The sequence below is a fragment of the Chiloscyllium punctatum genome, chromosome 22 (genome assembly GCF_047496795.1).
Source record: "Chiloscyllium punctatum isolate Juve2018m chromosome 22, sChiPun1.3, whole genome shotgun sequence".
Classification (NCBI taxonomy): domain Eukaryota; kingdom Metazoa; phylum Chordata; class Chondrichthyes; order Orectolobiformes; family Hemiscylliidae; genus Chiloscyllium; species Chiloscyllium punctatum.
Genome location: NC_092760.1, coordinates 66,973,124 through 66,989,691, shown reverse-complemented (window position 1 = coordinate 66,989,691; position 16,568 = coordinate 66,973,124). Strand labels below are relative to the sequence as shown.

The 16,568-nt window shown below is 40.1% G+C and overlaps 1 protein-coding gene across 1 annotated transcript in view; it reads left to right on the top strand.

Annotated features, from left to right (window-relative positions):
* Window positions 1-16,568, top strand: part of LOC140493745 (doublecortin domain-containing protein 1-like) — a 621,788-nt gene that overhangs the window by 493,303 nt on the left and 111,917 nt on the right. The window contains exons 33-36 of the mRNA XM_072592573.1: window positions 2,210-2,374; window positions 13,003-13,104; window positions 13,520-13,656; window positions 15,327-15,503. Coding sequence (XP_072448674.1) covers window positions 2,210-2,374; window positions 13,003-13,104; window positions 13,520-13,656; window positions 15,327-15,503 — 581 coding nt within the window. The remainder of the gene's footprint in view (window positions 1-2,209; window positions 2,375-13,002; window positions 13,105-13,519; window positions 13,657-15,326; window positions 15,504-16,568) is intronic.

Below are 16,568 nucleotides of genomic sequence, written 5' to 3'. Positions count from 1 at the left end.
CCAGGCTGAATATTTACCATCTACCTCCACTCTCTGACTTCGACCGGTTAGCCAGTTTTCTATCCAATTGGCCAAATTTCCCTCTATCCCATGCCTCCTAACTTTCCGCATAAGCCTACCATGGGGAACCTTATCAAATGCCTTACTAAAATCCATGTACACTACATCCACTGCTCTACCCTCATCCACATGCTTGGTCACCTCCTCGAAGAATTCAATAAGACTTGTAAGGCAAGACCTACCCTTCACAAATCCGTGCTGGCTGTCCCTAATCAAGCAGTGTCTTTCCAGATACTCATAAATCCTATCCCTCAGTACCCTTTCCATTACTTTGCCTACCACAGAAGTAAGACTAACTGGCCTGTAATTCCCGGGGTTATCCCTATTCCCTTTTTTGAACAGGGGCACAACATTCGCTACTCTCCAGTCCCCTGGTACCACCCCCGTTGACAGTGAAGACGAGAAGATCATTGCCAACGGTACTGCAATTTCCTCTCTTGCTTCCCACATAATCCTAGGATATATCCCGTCAGGCCCGGGGGACTTGTCTATCCTCAAGTTGTTCAAAATGTCCAACACATCTTCCTTCCTAACAAGTATCTCTTCTAGCTTACCAGTCCGTTTCACACTCTCCTCTTCAACAATACGGGCCCTTTCGTTCGTAAATACTGAAGAGAAGTACTTGTTCAAGACCTCTCCTATCTCTTCCGACTCAATACACAATCTCCCACTACTGTCCTTGATCGGACCTACCCTCGTTCTCGTCATTCTCAAGTTTCTCACATACGCATAAAATGCCTTGGGGTTATCCTTGATCCTATCTGCCAAGGATTTTTCATGCCCTCTCTTAGCTCTCCTAATCCCTTTCTTCAGGTCCCTTCTGGCTATCCTGTATCCCTCCACTGCTCTGTCTGAACCCTGTTTCCTCAACCTTATGAGTTACTAGAATTTTGGATTTAAGTAAGGTCGACTTTAATGGGATGAGGCAGAGATTGTCCATGGTAAACTGGGAAGCTCTTCTAACAAGTAAAACAATCGAGGAAGAATAGAGGGTGTTCAAAGAAACATTAATGCTATTTAGAAGCAATTTATGTCCATGGAAAGGAAAAGCTTCACCTCACAAAAAAAGCCATGGATATCTAAGGAGGTAAGGGCAGCAAAAAATGCAAAGAACAGTACAGATCCCAAAGAATGGGACAGATACAAAGACCAACAAAAGGCCATAAAGTGGCTGAGAAGAATGATGATGAGGGATTATGAAAAAAAACTCGCAAGGGACATAAAAGACAATGAAAAGTGAGTTTATAGTTGTACAAAGAGAAAGTGGCTGGTTAATGTTGGCCCATTGAGAGTGGGGATATTGACAGTGACCATGGGAAATGGCAGAGAGGTTTTGATGGGTCAAATAGCTTTCTTTTGGTCCTATGTTCAACAGAAGATTGACAGAAAACAGAGTATGTATAAATGGGTTCTCTGATTGGCATAATGTGACAAGTGGGATCCCACAGGAGTCCATGCTAGGACCTAAACATTTTACAATTTACTTCAATGGCTTAGGTGAGAGGAGTGCAGCCATAGTAGCTAAATTTACAGATGACACAGAGGGAAGTATGGTTTGAAGAGGACATAAGGAGTTGACAGACCATTATTGACAGGTTGAGTAAGAGGGCAAAAATCTGGCAGATCAAGCATAGTGCTATTCACTTTGGCAGGAATAATTTTTTAAAAATTAACTAAGTGGAAAACAATTGTGAATTTCCAAATTGCAAAGGGATCCAAGTGTTCTAGTAGATGAGTCATAAAATGTTAGCTTGCAGGTACAGTAAGTGATTAAGAAGGTTAATGGGATGCTATCTGTTATTATGAGAGGAATTGACCATAAAAGTAAGGATGTTACACTTCAGTCATGTATTCATATTACCTTATGCATTCATATTCAGAGAGTTGGGGATTGAACCTTCAATTTTCTGACTCACATGAGAGTACTACCCGCTGAACCACAGATAGCACCTGTTTCAGCTAGAAAGTCTGGTGAAACATCGGAAAGGATGTAAACGATAGGGTGAATAGGAGATTTATTTTGAGGCCATTTACTGCCCCACTTCTAGGATGGATGCAAATAGGATGAAAATCAGAGGAATATCAGTCTTTTATCATACACTCACTTGCCAACATAGTTGATTCCTGTGATTCATGTTTCCACTCCTAGACTGGGCTGAGCCATCGACCCATGGGACTGACCACTTGGTACAGAGATTGCCCCGGATCACCACAGAGGACTTGGAGAGTATAGACACTGAACTCATTAGCCTCATTGTCAGGAATCCCATAGAGGTCTGGGTGTCCTGTGGTGAATCATTTGTGCCTTTGAGTGGTAAGAACTTACTATTTGCCAATTTGAGTTTTAAAAATGTGTGTAGCTTGGCATTCATGCAGTGTTTTCACGCAACACTTCATTACATAGCCCAATATTTTTGCATTTGAAACAGAAAAGTGTTGAAAATACTCAGGTGGCTAAGAAGAATGGCCTGGAAACTTGAACAGAATTTTATTCCTCAATAACTTGTGGTTTGGGATTAGATGGGATATTCCTGTAAATTATCCTGATTGGTGCAAATTAGGGAGTTAGGATGATTTAATTGAGATTTTTTGGATTATGAAAATAATTGATGGAACAGGTGGGGCAAAAAGTTTTCTATTGGTGTGGTCTCCATGAAAAAGGGACATAACTTTAATGGCAGAGCAAAGCTATTCAGTAGATAAGTTCTGAAATACTTCCTTTGGAAAGGGTGAATGAAGTGTAGAATGTTCTACCACGACAGTCAATAGATGCTAGTCTAATTAATACACTGAATCTGAGATGAGTTTGGTTTTTCCAGGCAAGGGTACAAAAGGATATATAATCAATGTGAATGTCAGAGTTGAGCTATACATTAAGGAAGGTGCAAACAAAATCATTTTGACTTGGTGAAATAGTATAAAATGGGCGCAGACCAACCAATTCACATTGCAATAAGTTTATTAAAAATTGAGAGAGTGGTATAACCGACAGAAAGCGTCTTCGTCAGCTTCCTGCTTAGGGAGCAGTATTGAACATCAGTCACATTCTGCCACACCAATTATTTTCAGCACTTGAGCTTACGCTGGTATTCCACACTATGCTGTCTGTGAAAAAAGATCCATTGTGCATATGATTATGCTTTAGTTTATTACATCCTGTGGAAGTGGAATCCAAAGGTGCAGATGTGAAGAAATATCTGTGGTGCAGTCAAACCTTACAAACAGCTCTTCCTCATGGATTTCTGTGCTGCACTATTTTTAACAATGAACGTTTTAGCTCTAACAGAAAATTTACAACATCCACCTGGCAATCAAATTCACTGATATAAAACTACAGAACAACTTCTCCTAACAAGTTGATTAAAAGATATCTATAAAACTGCAAAACACAGTGGAACAGCATGTGATAAATATTTCACTATTTAAAACAAGTGACTACTTTCTAGGGAGGCATATTCTCGGCTGCTGCTGAAATGATTAATTAATTACAGGTTAGGAATGTGCTTACTTTTGAAATATAATGAATCCTGCAGCTTATTGTCTCATTTAACTTATTATGCTTTTTCTGGTAGCATTCATTAAGACAAAGTAGCAAAGAGGCCTGGAGGGAGTCAATGCCAAATGTCCCTATATTGTAAAATATATCATGGTAAACTCCTCATTGTTTGCAAAGGCCAAAATTATAAACTATTTCATTGTCTTCTCTGGATCCTCATGGCTGGGGAGTCCAATGCAGGTTTGGCATGGATGTTCACAGAGTGGGCAGTTCATGCAGTCAATATTGGTGCTCAGGAAAGCTTCTGACACATAGAGTCATAGACTCATACAGCATGGAAACAGACCCTTCGGTCCAAACCACATCCGGCCTTCCACTGGGCATGTTGGATGTTGTGGATTTGGTGTAGATGCTGTTTGAAATATGCTGAAATTTAAGTGCTTATCTCTACATGACATGGTCAGTTGCAATGTTTTCCCAATAGAAGTGGTCTGCAGTGCAGTTTGTAAGGGTCTTTTTCAGGTGTTCACATATTATTTGGCCGACCAGTTTGATCTTTTATCCTGGAGACAATTGGCTGCTACTGGGGAGGCAACGGCCTTGTGGTATTGACACTATTAATCCAGAGTCTCGGGTCATGTTGTCGGGGCTTGGGTTCAAATCCTGCCATGGTAAATGTTGTAATTATACATTCAATAAAAACCTGGAATTAAGAGTCTATTGATGGTCACAAAACCATTGTCGATTGTTGGAAAAATCCCCATCTGGTTCACTAATACTCTTTTGGGAAGGAAACTGCCGGCCTAGCTTACACGTGACTCCTTACTCACAGCAATGTGGTTGACTCTTAAATGGGGTATTAGGGATGGGCAATAAATGCTGGCCTAGCCAATGATGCCCACATTCCACGAATGAATTCAATAAAAATTTGCTTGGGATTGCTACATAACATATAGCTCACATTCAAATGCAAGTGAATCTAACATGATTGAAAAGCTCAGGAAGGAATCCCCTCTGATGAAGTTTTCTGATGAAGGTTTGTTTCTGTGCTTTCAATGACTGAATAACAAATCATCATTTTTATGGAATACTACAGAGATTTGAGGAATGAGATCAGTGAAAAAAACTGGCAAAATCTGGAAAATATTTAGGTTTAATAACATTGGAGCATGACTCATCCAGTCAAATAAACAAATTTTCTCAGTTTTTTTGAATTTGATCATGGGATGTGAGGGTCGCCATCTGGGCCAGCACTTATTGTTCATCCCCAGTTGCCCTGGAGGAAGTGGTTTTGAGCTGTCTTCTTAAACTGCTGCAGTACTTTGGATATAGGGCTACCCTCCATGTTGCTAAGAAGGGGATTCCAGGATTTCTATCCTGTGACAAGGAACAATATACTGTAGTTCTAAGTCAGGATGGTATGTGACTTGGAGGGGAACTTGCAGATAGTTGTGTTCCCATGACTCTTTCACCTTGGCCTCCCCGTGATAGAGATTGTGGATTTGGAAGGGTTTTTGAAGATGTCTTGATGCATCTTGTTGATGGTATATCTGTCCCTATGTATAGTAGTGAAGGGAATGACAGGATATTTTACTTCAAAGACAGAGGGGAATCCATGAGATATGTGATGAGCAAAGAGATAGATAACTGCCAAAATGGAACACACTAGGCAAAGTCTGAGTTTTAAATACAAATACAGGTGTTTGGATGCTAGCAAACGTTTCGAAAATATGCAAAAGGCCAAGGTCATAATAAGTCATTACTGATCATAGTGTTACATTGCAAAGGAAGAGAAGTTGCCTCAGACCAATGCATGGCACACCAGTCATGCACACCTGAATAAGGAAAAACAATCTGACTTTGTTGGTGATCATGTAGTGAAGTTACTTCAGGGACTTCACATTATTCAATCCATTTAAATGGTGGAGTCAGACACCAACATTCTTTTTCACACAATATTCAGTGGAGTAGCATTCTATATGATATCATCTAGCCCTCGTATTTAACTTTGCATTTCTGCTGTCTTGATGTTACTGGCTGTTCTGCTTTGCTATGGCACACGGATAGCAAGTCAAACCAAATCAACCTCAGTACCATTGATCTCATAATACGGTGATTTAAAAATACTCAAAGACTCTTTGTGGTAGTGTCCCTAACCATGGATCAGGAGGCCTGCGTTCAAGTCCCACCTGCTCCAGAGGTGTACAATAATATCTCTGCACAGGTTGATTAGAAAAATAGATTAAAAATTACTCAATTGTTCTCACCAGACCTTACAAATAACAGATCTTGGATACCAAGTTTAATTCCATTCAACTACGGCCAACATTTCATTTTGCCTTCTTAATGACTTGCTGAATCTATGTACTAACCTTCTATGATTCTTGCACAAGGACATTCAGGTTGCTTTGCACCTCATAATTCTGCAAATTCTTCCATTTTGTAAATGCCCATCATCACATCTTGGGTAAATGTCCTTCTTCCATCAATCCATTGTGACAATTTGGTAGGCCGCCTTAATATAATTTCTCATTCTTCTAATCTATAGAGAACACAGGCACAGTCTCCTCAATCTCTTCTCATAATGCACTGTTGCCATCCCAGGAATCAGTGTGATAAACCCACGGTGCATTCCCTCTATACTTGACAATAGAAAGGAGACCAAAACTGTAATCATATATTTGGTACAGTCTCATCAAGGGTTTATACAATTGCAGAAAGAATCTTTACCCCTGTACTCTAATCCTTTCTCAATAAAGGCCAACGTGCCATTTGGCTTCCTAACTGCCACATCTGCATGTGAGCTTATAATGAATAAGGCACCAGATCTATTTGCATGTCAACACTTCCAATCTCTCACTAAACTGTGGTCAATAGTGACACAAACGGTTATTGAGAAAGGATAAGAGTACAGGGGTAAAGATTCTTTCTGCAATTGTATAAAGGTTTGATGAGATTGCAGTAGCAAACTAATTTAATCATCTTCCTTTGTTTCGATATCAGTCAGTGGCATTAATATCCGAACACCAGAAGTACCATCAAATACCTTTAGAGGGCCCTATGTACCTATGTGTTTTCAACTGTTCTGGAGATAATCAGTACTCAGTTTAGTTAGTAAAAGCTACTGATTTCTAAAGTGCCTGCTATGTTGAACTTTTACAAAGAGCAGCATAGAAGAAGCCTTTCAACCCATCCGATCCAAACTGTTTTTTCATACTCCACCTGAGCCTGCTACTCGATCTCCACCTCTAACAACATATCCTTCTATTTCTGTCTCCCTCATGTACTGATCTAGCTTCCTTCAAATGCTTCAAACTATTGTTCACCTCAGCGACTCTAAGTGGTAATAAGTTCCATATTCTAATCATGCCAAAGATGATTGAAGGCTCCAAATTTGGGACTCAACACAACCCATCGCTAGGCTCTTAAGGTTGATGGTGAAAGTGAAGAGCCATTCAAACAGATCCCTTTGCCAAATGGCCTTTATAGCAGGATCTGACAGCCATCTTTGTGATTTTCTGGTGCAGTACATAAATTATCAGCCTCTTCTAGGGTAGAGAGCTGGTTACTGGAAAGAATTTGGACTCACTCCTTTTTGTATCTATGTCAGTATGCTCATAACCCTCAGCACTCCATCCAATGGGTTCACCAGGAGCCCTGAAATATTTTGTGTTCTAAGCCTGATTTGCATTCAGTCAATGAGCTACTGAATAATGCCAAGAGCAACTTGTCAAATTGGATTTAGGGTGGGGCAAAACATTCAACTACGCCACAGGAAGATCAAGCTAGTGTTAGGCAATGAAAGCAGGTGGGTAAGGTGCACCATCCTAGTGTCTCCTGTTTCTACATTACATAGTATCCTCTGAAAGATTGCAGCTCAGCTCTTTAGGAATCTTGAGCATTCATGCATCTCAATGGCCTACTCCTGCTCCTAATTCATGTGTTCATATGTTAGAAAATGATGCATGCTACCTGCTCTTGGTATGTCTAAGTCAGAATGCTGGGGGCTTATTTGGATTCTAGAGGTTTGAGTAACAAAGAAGCTGACATTTGATTGCTGAGGAAATGTTCCACTGTTGGATATATATTTTAGAATGCAAAGTTAATCTGAGGACTTGTATGACTTCATGTGCTGGCCATAAATAATCCTTGTCATAAAGACAAGGTCACATGTCTTCAGGAACCCAGCTAGTATTTATTCCTCAATCAGCATCACTAAAAACACATCATCAGAGTCATTAACATATTCTTGTTTATGGGAGCTTCCGCTGACCATAGCTGTTCAGCATATTTCCATGTATTACCAAAATACTTACAATTCAAAATAGTTAATTTACTGTAAAACTGAATGTCCTGCATCCATCTTGAGCTTGTGTGTCACCATTTCTCAAAGGTGCTAGTCCACTACTGTACTCAAATTTAAGTGGCACCTTCGTATTATTTACAACTTTCAAAAGACATTAGGGGTTTGCATGAGTGTACATTTGTCATTAAAGTACAGTGTGCCGCTTTAGCCTCCAAACTTGGTTTCTGACTGTGTTAACAGATGAGCTACAGATGCCTACACAATAGTCACATTGTAATTAATTTTGTGTTGTCATGGATTTTCTGTGGCAGCACCCCATGTCGGTGCCACATATATAATTTGTTAATATAGAAACAAAGGAATATAGAATATGGGAGCAGGAACAGGCCATTCGGCCATTCAAGCCTGTTCCACTAATCGAAATGATCATGGTTGATCATTCAATGCAGTATCCTGTTCCTGCTTTCTATCCATATTATCCATTTTAACATTCCAAATTGTGAAATTTAGAGTTCTCTTACTTTGACCACAAACGTGGTAATCCCACTGGGGATCCCAGCTAGCAGAATATGTGTCAGATTATTGTTTGAGCAACTTTTCCAGCCCCTCCCTCTTTGGGGTGAGCAGAGGGTATCCTAGAAAGTACGACTCAATAACAAATGCTGTTGCCCAACACAGGCATCAGGACATCTGCGTGCAGATTCTTGACTAGAGACTGCCAAGTTGCAGCCTGTTAGTGATCTTCTTTCGCCATGTCAGTTAGTAAATGGATCCTGATAGAAGCCTGCAGATGCCATTATTTAAGGTGGGGACCTTGAACTATGGTCATTGTCCCACTGATCTTGACAGTTTGGTGGTCAAGGTTTGGTGATGTATCCAACCATGATGACTGGGACCACTTTGCTGCCGAAACCTTCTCTCCATATAGCAACAGGTGAGATGCACCATCTCCCTTCAGCTGCACTATCACTTAGGACAACCAAACTGGAAAACCTTCACATATCCCCAATGGCGGCATCAAATAAAGTCAGCTGCATTAGACTCCATGCCCAGGCCGTTAGATTCAATCATTATTGTCACCGGAACCAGATCAATGAAAGTGATGCTCAAATATCTGATCTCCCAGAATGAAAATGAACCATTTCAGAACAACCTAAGTTCTTAATTCAAGAAGACAGCTTTTCATCAGCTCAAGGTTGACTCCCAAAGGCAAATATAGAATATCAAGCATGTGTGCGTTGGAAGAGAACACCTGCTGAGCATCATGACATGAACTCCCCCATCCCCAATAACAACTTCAGGAATGTGATGGCTGTAATTACCTTCAAGAAGGATGGTACATTATGTTTTGGGAACTAAAATGATACTTCCTTCATGTCCAGAACAAGGAACAACCTGACACTCATTAGTCTGATTCATGAATTTCCTGTCACTGAGGAAATGTTTTGGGAGACAAAGTGTGGCATTAGCTCACAAATCGAGGGACAGTCAATGACATGGTAATCTAGATGTCAAATTGCCTTTGCTTAGTCCCTTTTCCTACATTACAAAAATTACACTGACCTCACAATGTAACACAAGTATTTTTACATGCAAAAGATAAAGTAGCTAGGCAATTAAATATATTTATATATTGTTCTTACTTTACTTAATGCAAAACCTGTTACTAAACATCAATCATTTTAGATGTAGCATTGTCTTCAAAAGGCACAACATATATTATTACCTTTAAATGCCTCCTGCTTCAGTTACATTTAATTGATGAACTGTTGCTGTGCTCAGTCAACTGTTACTGTGAGATTGATAGTTTGTTTTTAGAATCCCTACAGTGTGGAAACAGGCCCTTTGGCCCAACAGGTCCATACCGACCCTTCAAAGAGTGTCCCACCCAGACCCATTCCCCTACCACTGTATATTTCCCCTGAATAATGCACCTAACCTACACATCCCAGAACATTATGGGAAATTTAGCAGGGCCAAAGCAACTAACTTACACATTTTTGGAATGTTGGAGGAAACCGGAGCACCCGGAGGAAACCCACACAGACATGGGGAGAATGTGCAAACTCCACATAATTGCCAGAGGCTGGAATCGAACCTGGGTCCCTGGCACTATGAGACATCAGTGCTAACCACTGAGCCACAGTGCCACCTCAAGTCAAATAGATTGCCAGACTGTCATTATGAAGCTAGTAGACCATCAGTGTGAAGCTGGTAAATTGTCAATGCGATTGATAGAATGTCACAAGAGCTTGGTGGATTGTTGTTGTGAAGTTGGTATATTGTCAATGCTTGTTACTGTATTGGTACATTGTCACTGTGGTTGGCAGACTGTGCCTGCAAATAGTAGACTATCAACATGAGGTTGATTGTCAGTCACTCCAATTGAAAGACAGGACTTGGTGGGGGAGACACTTTTCAGTCAACTGGTGCAATTCTGGTCTACTTGCTATAGGAAGGATATTGTGAAACTTGAAAGGGTTCAGAAAAGATGTACAAGGATGTTGCCAGGGTTGGAGGGTTTGAGCAATAGGAAGAGGCTGAATAGGCTGGGGCTATTTTCCCTGGAGTGTCAGAGGCTGAGGAGTGATGATATAGAAGTTTATAAGATCATGAGAGGCATGGATAGGATAGACAAGGTCTTTTACTGGGTGCGGGAGTTCAAAACTAGAGGGCATAGGTTTAATGTGAGAGGGGAAAGATTTAAAAGGGATTGAAGGGGCAACGTTTTCACACAGATGGTGGTTCATGTATAGAATGAGCTGTCAGAGGAAGTGGTGGAGGCTGGTACAATTACAGCATTTAAATGGCATCAGGATGGGTATATGAATAGGAAAGGTTGAAAAGGATATGGGCCAAATGTTGGCAAATGGCATTAGTTTTAGTTAGGATATCTGGTCGGACTGGAGGGTCTGTTTTCATGCTGTATATTTCTATGACTCTATGACTCGATCTGGACATTATCCAATCAGTCTATAATTGGGTTTGCAAGAATTTTGCCTAAATGCTTGTAGAGCTGATTTCAAATGAACACTACAGCTTGTTTGGCATCCTCTTGTTAAATGGAGGAGGCATTGCTAATGGAAATTTTCTAGCATTCTTAGATATAGCTGATATACAATACAGGCATCACTGCTATTTTGGAGCATTGAGAATAACTGCTTTGTGCACTCAGAGTTTTGTTGACTTGTGGAGGTCATTGTTGTCAAACAATCACTGCCATTATTTGTAGAGCTGGCACAGCTGTTCTGATATGGGATCTTCTCAGCAATGGTGGCCTTTTCTGAGAGGTGCCTGCCAAGGTGTGAGAGATGCTCAGTATATTAAGAGGTTTCTCCTCCAACATGTATGACAGATAGAATATCTGATGAACCACGTCCGGTTTGATATCTATGTTTTGTTTGGACAATATTTAGAGGCAGATTGAATCTTATCTATGCAGAATTGAAAAGATCAAGAGCATCTTGTCAATCTGGGGCAGAGTGAGGAAAAATCACTGTAGTCATTTGCATATTGTAGGCAATGAATGACAATGGCAGTTAGTTAACTTTGATAAGAGAGGTTGAAGAGTTTTCGATCTCAGCAACATTTGATATGCACACTAGAGGTGATTGATCTTCTCTGGGTTAAAATTCTGGAATTCATTTTTGAGTAGCATTGTGGATCAAACCACAGCAGGTAGACTGTAGTGGTTTAAGAGGGCAGCTCACCACCACCTTCTCAAGGGCAATTAGGGACTGATAATAAATGCTGTGCCAGCCAAAGAGGCCCACATCTCATGAGTGAATGAAAAAGTCATGAAGCAGTTGCACAATTGTGATGAGGTTTCTTAAACATCCAGATCTCTGGAGAACAACCGACAGAGCCTTGCAACAACTGAATCAAATGCTTAAGGCAAGTTGATAAATACAGTAAAGAATTTCTGTTGTCGATCTCAACATTTTTCTGAATTTGCCATGTCAGAAGTTCCTCTGGAAAGCTCCTCAGCTACATTGTATCTATGGCAAGATTCTCTCAGCTTCAGGAAGGAAGCTATTCAGGAGAATGCATTTCAGAATCTTCTCTGATTTGGAAAACAGAAATACATTGACAGTTTCCACAGCATGATTTAACTCCCTTCATGAAAATAGTCACAACTATCAGTGTTGAAATCAAATGGGAATCGTTTTTCCTTCCAAACCTGCAGGGTCAGTGCATGGAGTCTTAATGTGGGCAAAGGACCACCTGCTTTGAAGACTTCCATTGGAATGTCATCAGGGCTACAGGTTTTGTCATTTTCCATCCATGTGAATGCTTATTGCAATTCATCAATGAAGGACTAAGCACAGAATTTGACTTCCTCATGACTTGTGCAGCAGCCGAGAACTGATGTGATTCTCCAGTGCTACTAAGCAATGATTCATGAATGGAAAGTAAAATTTGTTGGACTGAATTCTGTACCCTTTGGGAACTGAGAGCAAATTTACCTTAAATTAGTTGTGTGGTGGAGATAGAGAGCCACTAATGAACCCATATTGAAATATTTACTCAGAAAGCTAGGAGTCTATGGATCCCCATTAAGAACTCTGCCTCTATATGACTCAACTCTCAAACATACACTATCATACATCATCTCACACACACATGTCAATTCACAATCTACAACACACTGACACATGCTTATATATACATCATAGTAAAACACTCAGTCATAGCTCTGTCACGTTCACCCATATACTCACTCTAACATAACACTTTCATTTTTTCAAGCATTCACTTTTAATCTGTCTCACAGGCAAGCACTTTATTCGCACATATTTACTCTCACATTCTATTACATTCACAATATACTTTCCTCAACTTCCACAATGAAAGTAGACACATAGTTTTGCATTTTGCCCATTTTGCACAACACTAACAATCTGAGAAATATACCCTTCAGGGCAGAAGAGGGGATTCACATCAACTTCTCTATTATTTCAGCCAGGTCCTCGGGAGATCTGCTAACATCAAAACCTCGTTCGAATCAGCAGTTTCTCTGCCAAGTAAGCATTAATCTAAGACACCTCCAGTGTATGAGTAATTTATAAATGCCTCGGTCAATATAACCTGGAAAGCTGTAATCTGTAGAATAGTAACCATGGCTGTCTTCTAATTTCAGAATCAAACAGAAGACTGAAACTGCAACGGAAACAATGGCTGCAAAAGCAGAAAGTTCTGTTTGATCTTGATAAAATGAAACACAAAATGCGTCATATTCAAGGTAATGAAACAGAGAAAGCTGTTGTGCACACTGAGAGTCAGTCCTGTTGCATAATTCGTCACCTGCATCCCTTTCATTGATACATTGCTTGGGCTGGCAATTTGATGACAAAACCTTCACTTTTCAGATGTGAAATGGATGTTTAAGCATCACTGTGAAGTGTTCATTAATTGAACGTTATTATTCAAACCAGTGTCTACAGTTTGCATCTAAAATAGGTTTTAGGCCATTTGCATACAGTGGGCCATTATGCCTTATTGAAAAAACAGACTACCTTGATCCAAACCAATGTCCTGACACTTTCCTATTCTAGTTTTTTCTTCATTTGAAACTGGGGTGATTACATTACCTAAGTTACATTACCTGAGAAAGAATCAGAGAGTGAAGTTCCACCTCAATCGCTTAATTTTTACAGGGAGGCGAGTGGGATCAATGGGACCAGCTAGCATGGTGCCCACCAAGAGTTCAATTCAGCCAGTAGCCGTAGCAGGAGGGTGGACAGAACCTTCACCAGAGGAGGTGAAACTCCTGGAAGATGTACAAAGTATGGAGGTAATTGCTTCTCTCTATGGTCAAATTAAGGATTTTTCTAAAAGCTTAGTTTGACTCAGTTGATAGTGCTCTTACCTCTGAACCAGAGCATTGTAGGTTCAAGCATTTCCACGACCTAAGCAAGTGACCTAGAATGACACTCCACAGGAAAGCCTTGTTATCAGAAGTGTACTATTCTTGACATAAGTTATTAAAGTCAACCTTTAATTTTTAAAAGTTTTTAATTTGATTCAATGAATCTGATGGACAGTGGCAATTGGTGTCCTGAGGAAAATGGTTCTCTCAGCAAGCATCATGAAGAAAATAAGCTGGTCATTTGAGGTGTTGCTGTTTGTGGAATTTTACTATGCATTTAGCTATGTTACAATAATGGCATTCCAAATTGTGCGAACTATTTGGAATTATTTCTCAGGAATCTTTCAAGCCAGTTATACAAAGTCAAATCTTCTTTGTCTTCACCATCGTATTAAGTGCACTTTTGAGAGGTTATAAAAGTTTCTTAAATACACCTAAAGTTCTGATGGTTACAAAAGAGCAATTAGGTTCAGCCAACAACCTTCTCACTGTCAGTATGATGTGCAACTTTACTTATTTTTGATGACTGGTGACTGAGCAGTTGAGAACATTGACCATTAAGTTTCAAAAATGAGGTTTCACATGTAATCCATACACTGATGGAATGATAGCCTTCTCTCTCTGAAATGTCGGTGAAGATTCTAAATTAATTGGGTCTGAGGAGCAAGGAAGTGCAGATCATTTAGGACTACTCTGAGTGATTTGGCAGGTTCAAACAGGAAGGCTGTCAAGAGAAAGGGAAATGGAAATGGAAAATGTCACACTGTTGCAATACTAACTGTTTTTCAAGTATGACATTGAACCAAATATTGAGGCAGTGGTGAGGCAACTTTAAATTTTGGCTCCATTCTCCTTAATCTTCAGTGTTTGCTGCCAACACTGGAATGTGGGTAGCAAAGTATTAAATTTCCTGCCATCCTGATAACATTTGCTCTCATTGGAGCCAAGCTCATAAGTGTGATGAAGTTAAACAAATTATTTATTTCTGGTATTTGTCTAGCAGTGTCTTTACTTTTAAATATAGAAATAAGTTGAGGAACTACTAGTGATCATGCAATGCTTAAACATCCCAGTCATTAAGTCTTTTCCACCATTCAATTGATGTCATGGCTGATCTGCTTGCGTTTTAAATTCCATATTTCCATCTTTTCCCAAAACCTTTGGTTGCTTTGCTGAACATGAATCTACTTCTGCCTTAAAATATTAAATGACTCTGCTTCTACTGACTACGTTGGCAGAGAGTTCCAAAGCTGCACAATCCTCTGAGGGAAAAAAATTTGCCAAATTGCTGACCTAAAACGTTCAAATGGCAATCGGTTCGAGATTTTAATGTAGCCAATGACCCTTTTATTTTCAATGAAGTACCTTCCACATCATATGATATGTTCTGATCCCATCATAGATGTTATACACAGTTTGTCTTTTTTTTGTCAGGATACCATAGGGAGGGGGAGAATCTAGCCAATCTGTCTCAAAAGTTCTTGTTTTGGATTTTTCATTGGGATGTTGCCGGCTTCATTCTCAGCTGTTGCACACATGCACATTTTAAATGATGTTGACTCTCCCATTTACTGATTGATATCTGTATCACTTAGATGCATCTATCAGAAGTCCATGCTATGCTAAAGAAAGAATACCCCTCATTTCACAGCAAGTTGGTCTCCAGTCAAAGGCCTCTGTACAGTCAGCCAGATGTCAAGAGAGTTCTGGCATACCTGAACGGTGGTTTCCCAGATCAAGGCACCTATGTCTTTGGCAAAACTATTCAAGAGGTAAGTAGTTAGTAAAATACCCTCTTTACTTCCCATTGGTGACTGTCTACTCAACTATTGCTGTTACTGACCAAGCAGTACAAACTACAGCACAAATGTAAATTCACTTTCCCTTCCAAGTGCCACCATAAGTATATTCTGTCCCTACTACAAGATACTGGAGTGAAAATTAGCAGGTGATGGTGCTGATTGGATCAGAGCACATGCCAGATGTAACATTTTTAGATCAGCTTATTTAAACAACTGTTACATAGAGTCATAGAGATATACAGCATGGAAACAGACCCTTCAGTCCAACTCATTCATTCCGACCAGATATCCTAACCTAATCTAGTCCCATTTGCCTGTACTTGGCTCATAACTCTCTAAACCCTTCCTATTCATATACCCATCCAGATGCATTTTAAATGTTGTAATTGTACCAGTCTCCATCACTTCCTCTGGCAGCTCATTCCACACACACACCATTCTCTGTGTGAAAATATTGCCCCTTAGGTCCCTTTTATATCTTTCCCCTCTCACCCTAAACCAATGTCCTTTAGCTCTGGACTCCCACACCCCAGGGAAAAGATGTTTTCTATTTACTCTATCCATGCCCCTCATGATTTTATAAACTTCTATAAGGTGACCCCTCAGCCTCTGACGCTTCAGAGAAAACAGCCCCAGCCTGTTCAGTCTCTCCCTGTAGCTCAAATCCTCCAACCCTGGCAACATGCTTGTAAATCTTTTCTGAACTCTTTCAAGTTTCACAACATCCTTCCAATAGGAAGAAGACTAGTCTTGCACACAATATTCCAAAGTGGCCTAACCAATGTCCTGTACAGCACAACATGACCTCCCAACTCCTGTGCTCAAATGCTCTGACCAATAAAGGAAAGCATACCAAATGCTTTTTTCACTATCCTATCTACCTATGACTCTATTTTCAATGAACTATGAACCTGCATTCCAAAGTCTCTTTGTTCAGCAACACTCCCCAAGACCTTACTGTTAAGTATATAAGTCCTGCTCTGATTTGCTTTCCCAAAATGCTGCATCTCGCATTTATCTGAATTAAACTCCATC